The 11,738-nt window shown below is 32.9% G+C and overlaps 1 protein-coding gene across 1 annotated transcript; it reads right to left on the reverse strand.

The window, feature by feature from the left end:
• Positions 1-1,898: 1,898 nt before the first annotated feature.
• LOC132546864 (uncharacterized) lies at positions 1,899-3,793 on the reverse strand. Its single transcript, XM_060210591.1, has 3 exons — positions 3,645-3,793; positions 3,309-3,450; positions 1,899-2,102 (listed from the first exon to the last, which is right to left on the reverse strand). Exons 1-3 carry the CDS (start codon positions 3,791-3,793, stop codon positions 1,899-1,901), a joined length of 495 nt encoding a protein of 164 aa, XP_060066574.1.
• Between the last annotated feature and the right edge of the window lie 7,945 nt (positions 3,794-11,738).

Below are 11,738 nucleotides of genomic sequence, written 5' to 3' on the forward strand. Positions count from 1 at the left end.
ACTCTGCTAATCCATTGTAACCATTCCAAATATCGTTTATAATGAGATATTTGTATCCGTCCTTTTCAAACACCAGATAAAAAAATATTTTATTTATTTATTTATTTATTTTTTTTTTGAAAATTATCTTCAATTATCATCATGATTACTGTGATCATGTTATTGATAGAATTAGTTCAATCAACGGTTTTGGGATTTTTGGAGAACTTTTTGTAAAACATTGCTCATACCAAAACTGAGGCTGTCTTAATGGGTTGATTCAAATGAGGCCAGAACTGTTGTGCATGAATGACTCCACTGTAATCGGTTTTATTTTAAACCAAAAATAACAGTAATAGATGCACTGTTGTGCATGCTGTGTTCAATCAAAATTAGGAATTTACCAATAAAACTTGGTCTATTTCATGTGTGGAATGTGCTTGACACAAATATTAACTTGCTTCAGATGGTGAAATAATTGTTATGATTCACTACGTCATAACTAGGATTATCATTTGTTCGTATTGATGGGGATCACAATAACTTTATCGCTTTTTCTCATGTTAACATCTAGTCATCACTATCAGTACGACAGTCATTAAATTTATGCTAAACCCATGGAAGTGACACATACTTATGATACAGACATAATGTTTTTTTTGTTCTATTTAAAGATTTTTCCATTTTGCTTTTGTCGTGTGATGCAACTTATATAATTCAACTGTATCAGATGTATAGAATAACATTTGTGTATGATTGATTTTTGAAATAAAAAAAAAATCTCTGTTTTAATTTCGAGTGCTAACAGAAAATCCACTACGGCGCTTTGGTGACAGTAGAAGTAAAATTTCAGTGATGTAATATCCTCTCTTCCACTAAATCGTATATTCTGCGACAAATCTGATGGAGAAGATTGCCCCGTTAACATAGCCATCGATACCGCGAGACGTATCTACACGTGACCTACTCGACTGATCCATGTTAAGTAAATCAAAGATATGTGAATAACGATATTGATCAAATATACATATCAACTGAATGTTTCTATATAACATAAATAAACAAAACCAGAAGTCAAAGTATGTTAAATTCTGGCTAACAAAAGGATTATTACCAAAGCACATTAGCTTCAATTTTTCATGAGTTTATTAATAAAAACGAGTCGAATTATGTAGATTTGTGAGGTTTATTAATCCGTTATCTTTTTCTTAGTCTTCTTAAGATTGACATATGTAAGTTAAGGACTGAAGCTTTAAGTGAAACACTGTAAGATCGGACGTACACTTGATTAAACATTAGATAATTGACTTTGTGGAACTTATTGTTGACTTTTTTGACTCCATTTTATAGTAAAGCATGACGATTGGAACGTTTGATGAAGTTTGTCCTACGAGTGTAAACATATCAGGAGTTTAGGAAGATTATTGATCAATTGTTTCAGTGGTAAACATTGTTTTAAAGATAGTTAAAGAAATGTGTCTTTTTACTTTTACAATTTATACACGGATACCAAAATAGAATAATATTTGATTTTACTATGATATGTGTTCATTGTAATTACAGTAGGATAATAACATTTAATTCAAACAATAATTCACCAATATTACAACTACTTAAAATAGATTTAAGATTTGAAAGCAAGGTTGAACCATCTAGTGGTTCCTTTCCTCTTGTTTAATAAATTAATATAAATGAATTGTACCTGTCAAATGCTGCCTTACCTTTTATTAAGAGGAGTAACATAATAGCAGATATCAGAGTCAACATCATTGGTTATGATGATTGAAAGACAATTCCTACCTGCCAAATTATCCACGTACCTGTTGTTCTACAAATACATGAAGCATGAAAATGTCTTCATGATGTTCAATTCAATGATTTTATAACAAATTATACATTGTAATGAGAAAATGTGTTTACTAGAATGACCATTCCAGAATATGAAACCAATAATAAGTCATATGATAGCCCTCCCTGGAATCACCCGTCATACAGCCCGGGAGTAGAGACTGGTCTGTATTGTTGGAAGCCTTGGGGACCAGGTAAGTTCCATTCCATCCAATGCTGCATTTAGGAGGATCGGCATCTTCTACTACGGACGAGTGAAACACTAAATCAACTTTCTGTAACAGAAATATTTACGTTAGTTACAAGTATCATTACTGAGGTACACAACTTCTCTAACACTTGATAACCTGTACTGATGAAGATATATAAGTAAATAAAAAGTGAGGATTCTGAACACCTGTTTACAATTTGTATGTACCACTGAATATCTTTGTCACATTATATATATCATTAACAAGAATAATCATGTCAGAATATTGTATTTCAATATTCAAATACGGAAGTCAAACGCCACTTCCATGTCCTACACTAAATACATATGACATCATACACTTACGTCGTATTCTACAACATAAATTAATTCACACATACTAAACTCTGTTGTAAGCTGTTTATTAAACTCAATGACGGAATATGGGTTGCTTGGATATAGAACTGACAACTCAAACAATGTCGATATGTAACTGAAGTTTCTACCTGATTTATCATAAATGAAAAAGACAGGACAATGATTTCGTATTTCAAACGACTGTTTTAAAGGAATACCAACAACGATGTTCTTTTATTTTATATGGTGTCAGGATACAGTTATTTTAATATCAGATCATCAGATAGTAAAATGTGCATTATATGGTAATTATGTCGATTTCAAGTGACCTCTAAATTTAATTCAGATCTTTGTTTATTTTAGTAGAAAAATGGATAAAATTCGCTTTGTTTGACTTGCTGTGTTTTTAACGAATCAGATAAAACCTATTTGGACTTATACGTCATGTTAAATGTGACAGTTAAAAATTAAACGGCTAATATCAGGTAATCCAGAACAAACACCTTCGAGACATGTCAAAAAAATCCGATAGATCTATGGCAAAATAGAGAGAGAGAGAAAGAGAGAGAGAGAGAGAGAGAGAGAGAGAGAGAGAGAGAGAGAGAGAGAGAGAGAGAGAGAGAGAGAGAGAGAGAGAGAGAGAGAGAGAGAGAGAGAGAGAGAGAGAGAGAGAGAGAGAGTGAGAGAGAGAGAGAGAGAGAGAGAGCCATGATTACATAGAAAGAGAATATGAGATGTAAAAAAGAGTAAGTGTCGCCTGCTCCATTCCCCAAGCGAAGGAAATGCATTACTATAATCACATGGGAACAACTACCTACTACCAAATTGTCTACAGAGATGTAGGTCAGTAGATATATTAGGTGATGACGAGATAAAATAACAAACAGGCAAACAGGCAAACTTAAATGCTTATTGTTAGGTGAATGACACGTACCATGGCGCTGATACTATCATTGAGAGCCGAAACCCGATAATTCAACGGCCCGTGGTCACATGATCCAACATGAATTTGCTCAGTACGGTTGTACTTGACGTTTGGTTTTAGAGGAGGTGTTTTCACAGTTGCAATACATCCACTGGTAAACAAACAAACAAATGTTGCATTTATAAATTACATTTCGGATATACCATTGGGTTTTAAAATATCGGTTGGCCATGAATTCTGTTCATAAAACACTATGAAAGTAAGACACGTCGGCCTTATCTTTGGCTTTCATTCAAATAATGATAAATTATATGCCAAGTGAAGAACAGAAGGTGGTGTACTTACTTAGGATCCCACGTGTCATTCACTGTAATTAGAAATGTGACACTCCTTACATTTACCAGCTGGTCTTGTAACTCACGTGTCCAGACCGCTGTTACACCCAGAAAACAGCAGGCAATTGCTGTCACCGTAACAAGATAGCTGGCAGACATTATTCCGTTCACAATCTCACTACAATTTAATAGGTCAAATTTCTCGTTTGTCAGTCAGCGCTGTCGTTATAAGCTTATATCAAAATATGAAATTTATCTCTATTGTGTCTTTTCAAAAATTGTACTGATTGCTATACAATATATTTTTCTTGTATTTTATTTCAAAGAATTTTCTGTGGATGCAATTTTAGTCATAAAGTGTAAATACGCATAAAAGCCATGTCCGGACATTGGGCCGACAAATTTGAATTGGAAAATATCAATTTCAAAACTGAAAATATATTGGTAAGGGCGACCCTGAAAATACATCAGCCTTTAATTAGAGCCAGAAAAATACTTTTTCACTTCAGGATAGTGCATTAAAAACAATAGATTTGTATTTACTTCTTCTTGTCGTTAAATTGACAAGACATGCTTGCAACAGATGTGGAGAAGGTGACTGTCATATTGAAAAAAATATAATATGAAATAAAAATGAAACAGGAAATTTATACACAAAAAAATTTTGATACATATTTTCCTTCAACAATATTAATATCTATATAAATTACGATACAAGTAAGATTATATTTCAAACAAACAGTTAGAATTCAAATAAATGACTTTGACTCCACGGATAATGATATGGAGTACACAGCAAGTGGATATCCTTAATCATGCTCTAATTTGTTACATGTATGCAATGCATGTATATGATAGTGTTTAGTATTGCCAAAAATTTAAAACATACATAAAAACGCTATTGCTCCATTGCTTCATGTCACGAGTCAATGCAGAGAAAACAATATATTTCAAAGGACTGATGCGTGATATTTCGAGAAAGAATCATAACATCTCCCAATGGCAAATATCATTGTTTAATGAAGATAAATAAAAGAGCAGAGCACATTTGTTTTCAACGCTATTCTGAATTTGAATTATCTCCCTTTGCACCGTACATGGAGTGCTACATTTTCAGCAATCTGTTTCGTTAGATCAGGATAACATTCACCAACAGATTCAGTCTATTTCTGACCGATTTCAAATATAATAGATATGTTCAGAAAAATGGTATGTTTACCATGACTAAATACAAAAATATTTATTAATTTTTTACTTGGCCACTTTTGCTAAATATTGTAAATGTGATCCTCTTGTACTCATTCCATGCCTAATTATTCTCTCAATGTAATTTCTTAGTCGCTATAACCCTTAAATGCCTGCATTATAAGTTTTCGATTTCTCACGTTAAATAGATTCTCATTTCAATCCAATGTTATATGACTTGTCCAAGCATGACATACAAACATTTTGTCTACTTTTGATATTTTTGATACCAAGATGGCATCCTAGTCTTCATTTTGTTGAGTAATTATTATCTGCTCTCTAAAAAAAAAACGGATTCACAGGAAAAACCAAAAGGAGAAGACCATAAGTAAGCGTCTTCAGCTTCAAAGATGACAACCACCATGTTGATATTGCCCTTTTCACGTAAGTATTGTTATGTTCCCAAGATTGTACAAAAACACACAAGTGAATACAAACTTTTCAAGTGCTTTCATAGAGGAAAATACTTCGCATACTACGATAGATTTGAAAGAATGCAGGGAAACAACTACAACTATGAAACAACAATAGCAGGGAATGAATATTGATATCTTAACATTGCCATACCTACAGCTTGCAAACCTTATCTGTCTTAGATCCTTCAGTAATACTACTATGTTGATTCAGATTATAGTGGAGACCTTAAGAAATCATCAAAATGGCAGAAACATGTGCAATTAGAGAGGAGAAGAAGAGGAGAAATTGGTGGAGAACAACCCTAATCGTTTTTAATCCACTCAAGAATATGAAAGAGTTTCTATGGTAATTGTAACTTTTTTTCAATCGACATGTTTTTAGTTTACCTCCCAGTTTATGACATGATGTCATGTGACCAATATAAAATACGATACTGGATGTGTGATACAATGTATACAGTCTTGATAAGGGAAATTTAAACATTGACATTGACAGAAGAAGTGTAAGTTTTTTGTTTTACCATCTGATACCATGCTTGTTTAAATTGTTATTTTTTCTTGCTTTCTTTTTCATTTTCGATTTTGTTCGATTTTTTCACTTGCTTAATTTACCTTTTTGTTACCATTTTTATGATATTTTACATGACAAGTGTCGCTGATCAAGCAGAAAGTAGTTACTCTTATGGAACACCTGATATAAATATTCTTGTTCTTTTTCAAGACTCTCCGTCTAATTGTTTCTTTTGTTCATATTTTGCCCTAGTTTCATGGAATTAAAGTTTGGATTATGATTTTATCAACAAGTTTTTTTTTCATCTAATACCATACCTTTTCTTGTTATTTATTACTTTTTTCTATTTAATTTTTTTGTTTGTTTTTTCCTTCGAATTTTATTGTTTTGTTTCCATTTCTATAAAAATAATATCTGGTACTGTGGTTGTTTTTATTGTTATTTTTTTGTGCTTTCTTTCTGATTTTTAATTTTGTTTGTTTGTTTTGTCCTGATGATTTTACCTTTGGTTGCCATTTTCGTACAAGATTCCATTATTTTGTTCCTCATTCTACGTAACTGATAGTATAATAATACTATCTTACTCGGTACCAATCTATATGCTTTCAAGAAGTATATTACAGTGATTGATTGTGCATCCATAAATTCTGATGTCAATTATGTATTAAGTTTTCCCTGAAATATACATATATAAACTTACATTCTGAAAAAAAGCTTGGAGAAATATTGAAGAGAACACATATTTTCTTTCCATTCAGTATTCATAACGGAAAGTAACCTGCGGAACTTTGAACTTCTTTTTGTGTTTCATTGTTTTACAAAGTTCAAAATGTTTTAGCAGGAATGAATAATCTGATTTTGTGTAAGTAAGATACCATTTCTCTAGAAAGATGACAATGTCAATTGTAAACGTGACCTCCATTTCAAAATGGATGATACCAGGTAATGGCTTTTAACTCGAGAAAAACGAATTTTGATGAAACTGAGACAATTCCGAAAATCGCCATATAAATTAGATAATTACAAAATGTTAAAACTCGGGGATATGCCAATAATAAAGGCATGACCCTTAGATCGATCAAACAATTTGTTGCAGACTAAGGCGATTCTGAAAATCGGGTATTCAAAGAAAGAAGTGAAATCGGATTTTCCGGTGCGATACGAATGTCCTAGCAGGCAACTAATGAAAATTGTGGAGCTGTTTAGTGTCATTGACCTTTTCCACAGGTATAATCATTTGTCTCTGTCAAGTGGCTGGATTTTTTGCTAAAGCCATAGATAATTGATATAAGGACGAATCAAACAAGATTGCATGGTTATTAGAGAATACAGACTGACATTAGCAATGTGTGTAATTGGTCATTGAATAAACTGGAATAACACAATGCAGGCCAGTCCCATCATTCGGTGGATTATCATTCCTCAGACTTTTCGGCACTTTTGACGACGTCCCCCTGAGGTGCGCCAGCTGGGTTGATCAGGCCCAACCAGGGCTAACTGTGTTATTTCGATTACTAATTTCGTTGTTCAGATATGTTATCAAAAAGACATGACCATAACCGATTCAGATATTCAACACGATACCCAATGTAGTATATATTCGATGTACACTTTAATTTATTATCTATTTATTTAAATTGCATTAAATATTCAAAATTGGTAAATCACCCGTGCATATTCTAAACTATCCATTAACATATTCAGGAGCCTTTGAGTCTTTTAAACACTATCTTCCGGAACAAACACAATCAGTCTATTCCAACAATAACATGTATCTCAAATCAATAACAATTCGCTATCACAACAGGAGATTCTTGACTTACCGACTTTTTGACGTGATTTGTAGTTTAGAAACGCATTGTTTTCTATATGTCCTGGTAGATTCCAACATGACAGCTGAGATCAGAGTTTTCTCACTCGCCGTGTTCTAATTCTCAACACCTACTTATTTAATACAGAATGACATAATTTCATTTAAAGAAAACATGAAAATGCATTCAGACGACATATTGTATATCTTTATAGAACGTTACAGTCATAAAGCATGTGCACACTAACCTAACAACCAAATCAGATAGGTTTTATTGCAGTTTTATCTGCTTTCTCTAGAAATTATGTTAATACAACCACGGGTGATTAAGTTTATAGTTCTTTTCTAGTTTATATTTATATACATATTATTTGTCGTGAATTGCGCATCGACTTATTCATATTACAATGAAGCAGTCCAAGCTTAGAAATTTTAAAGATTAAAGCTTTACCAGATTGATTTTTTGCTGATACACATTTATGTTTCATAGAAAAGTGTCATTTTCGTAAAGCTGTGATATGTGTTTATAGGTCATAGAAAATTGTCATTTTCGCAAAGCTGTGATGTATTTTTATTAATCATAGAAAATTGTCATTCTCTTAAAGTTTTGTATTTAAAACACCCCAGTGGTTATATGTATCAGCGTGGGCAACTGCTTTATTATTGTTTGGAAAAAGAAAGGTGCATGTAACCACCATTACAGAACGAATCATAAAATTACATTTGACCCAAGCGACTTGAATGTTAAAGACATAAATGTCTTAATATACATATTGTTTGTCGATTTACAAGCTGTGATCAGCAATATATAAAACTATATCGCGTTTTACATGCATAATAAATACCCTCAGTAGAAATACTGACTTTGTGACTTTTCAAAAGTTTCATAAATATCAAACATATGTAAAATCTCACAAGATTAATATTGATTGATCCAAGAGCAATTTTTCCTCGAATGTCCATTCTTTCCAGTCATTTGATATAACAATTATATTATCCATAGGCAGCGGTAGAATTTCATGTACAAATGCATAATTTAAACTGTGAATAGACGCTGTAACAATGGAAATAAAAAGAAAAAATGCATACAAATAGTTCAAATACCTAGTATTCCAAATTGGTAATGTCGCTGGGTAGTTTATCACCTCGGAGGTTTTTCAAGTCAAGATCTTGATATAACCGTGTGACATGGTTTTAATTGGAATTGTTTTAAGGTGTTTCTACGGAATAAACTAAAATTATCATCTGACCGAAAGTGGTTACTGAAAATGTTTTCTTTTACAATGTTGTAAACAGATGAAAGTCTGATGGACTAAGATCAGGTGAATAAGGCGGATCAATGCTCAATACATTCAAAGCTACAATTGTTAATGACAGCTTTTGAACAAGGGCATTGTCCTAATGGAAAAACACACCTTTACTGCGGAGCTCAAGTTTAATATTTTCTCTTCACTGCCTAAAACTGATGCATGATATGAGCCCTTGATTGTTGTCCTTTACATATAATCTACTATCAAAATACCATTAACATCCAAGAAAACCGAGGCCATAACCTTTCCAGCAGATGGAACAGTCTTTGCCTTCTTTTGCGGGGGTTACCAGGGCGCTTCCATAGTTTAGACTTTTTTTTGGACACTGTGGTAAAACGATGGACCAACGATACATCCATAGCCACAACCCCTTGAAGAAAGTTAACATGATCTGCCTCTAAATAGCTCAAATGAGCACACGACAAAATCCACCTGGTGTGCTTCTGATCAACTGTCTGAATTCTTGGTACCAACGGGCTGAGAGCTTTTTCATTGCAAGATCTTCGGTAGGAATGGAAGGTATTCTTTCCTATGAAATCTCAACTGTACTGGCTTTATCTGTAACTTGCCTGCCAGCCATAACAGTATCATGTACTTTATTGACCTCTTCTGGGGTTGCAACAGAGACAGCCCTTCCAGGACGGAGATCATCTGCTCTGCCTGCCAATCTTAAATGAAGGGACATCGTTCCCTAGTGTTGCTACAATATCAGTATGGATATCATTAGGTGCTAGACCTTTCTTATGCCAATACTGAATTACTGCTCTTTTATCGATTTTGCCCATTTTGTGACAGTCACTTACCTTGTTTAACTTAGAGTGCTATCTCTTTGACATAAACTGACCAAATGAGACCAGTCTTCGGGTACCCAGCCTTAAATAGTCAGGGAATAGCAGAGCTGGAAAAAAGGCATTCCTGCTTAACTTCTTCAAAACAAGGCTCACAACTCATCGTAATAACGAAACTTCGGAAATGGCCAATCCAAAGCCAGCAATTAATGATGAGAGGCCCTTTCAAAATGATAAGTAATACAGGTTTAAGTGTGATATAAAAAGGAACGATTTCTGAAGTTTACCCAATGACAATGTCTTTTGATGACTGACTTATAAGCTGCTGAACTCATTTGTATTGTTGTAATTTGATGTCTACTTCAACTAAGCTGGTAATCTTATCTAGTGTGATTTTGTTGACAGATGTCAATTATGTTGCATATAGACCTAGGTACGGTATCCAATTTGGTCATACCATCACGGTGGAAATGTTTTTTATCTAACTTTTCAAATAGAGCAAATATAAATGTATTCTTCCTGATAACACTGGTCATTCCTGATATCTGGAATGACAAAATGGTTGTATAACATGTAAATTATGTTTATTATCATTAGCATTTTGTTTTTAAAAATAAGAGCAGGCTTAATTTTTCAACAGTATCAGAGTTATCCAAAATTTAAAGGATAAAGGAAAAGGAAGTGTGAGAGAATATTAAATAACGTTAGATATGTTGATTTAATGATCTGTCTTTCTACATGAATCATTAAGTGTCTAATTCCATGAACTAAAGTGCAATGAAGAGATAGCTTGCTATATAAAAAAATATTCAAATATAAATTGATTCTTAAATTTCAGCCAGGTAGTCTTTCCTCACCCTATACTTATAATTCATGTTAAATGTACACATTCTTTTTTCCGTATATGCCAACCTAATCTAATCTAATTCACAACTTTCATTACACCATTTTGGTTTTACAGAATCATAACAGTCACATATTAAAACAATCATCAAAACTTTGTATTTAATTAAACTATACAATATAAAGAGTACAATCTAATATATATCTATCCTTACAAAGATTCTTTTAAATGATTTTTTTGTGTATGTATACAAACATGGCTTTATTTTCGTGTTATCATTATGTAGAACACATAATCGTTCATTGTATTATATTGCACAACACGACAATATATACCTCTACAGTAAAAGCAATCATAATATGTATTACATAAATGGAATTGTGATAAATTCATATCTTGCTATCTACAAAATTACCCCTACCAGCCACACTCTAGATAATAAAGATGTTCTTTTCTACAGCTGTTCCTGACGCCGTCTTGGTAAATATCCAGACTTGAAGTAGGTTACTAAAACATTTTTTTTTAGAAAATCACGTGATTTACATCATTAGTAAATTAGAAAACCGTCCGGAAAACGGTAACTCGAATATCCCATGTTAGCTGAGACCCCCTTTATTCATTAGCGCGATGACATTTTTGGGAAGATGCGAAACGCAACGATATTTGTGTTTTTGTGTTCTCTTCTAAAGTTTAAACAATTCAGTTGATGCTGTTTTTATCTTTCAGAAAGCTTGAAGTATTTAACAATTGTTTGCATATATATTTCAACATCAAGTTTTCAGAATTTGCATAATATTTCCGTTAAGCAACCTTTTGAAAAAATGACAACAACGATTTTTACCTTAAGGTAGTCATAATATATGCCTGAGAAATGTCGTATCACCAAATGGTTAAAGGATGACTGTACCTTGACACACATTCTCTTGATCTTATTATGTTTTATCCGTTTGTTCAATGTGAAGATTTAAATATTTAAGGTATGTTATGAGAGATTGTGACATTAGTTTTTCTTATTCTTGAAAATCATGACAAGACAGATCTAGAAGTACCAATATCCCTGTTTCACAGTGATGGTTTAGTGTGCTAAGTCGGATACAAAATATTGACGAATAGTATCAGTATGTTTAACAAGACTCAGTCGAGTCTAGATGTGGTTATCAAAGTAAGCAATGCAGATAGA

The sequence above is a fragment of the Ylistrum balloti genome, unplaced genomic scaffold, assembly GCF_031769215.1.
Source record: "Ylistrum balloti isolate Yb309-2 unplaced genomic scaffold, AGI_CSIRO_Ybal_v1 Utg369916, whole genome shotgun sequence".
In the NCBI taxonomy this organism is placed as follows: Eukaryota; Metazoa; Mollusca; class Bivalvia; order Pectinida; family Pectinidae; genus Ylistrum; species Ylistrum balloti.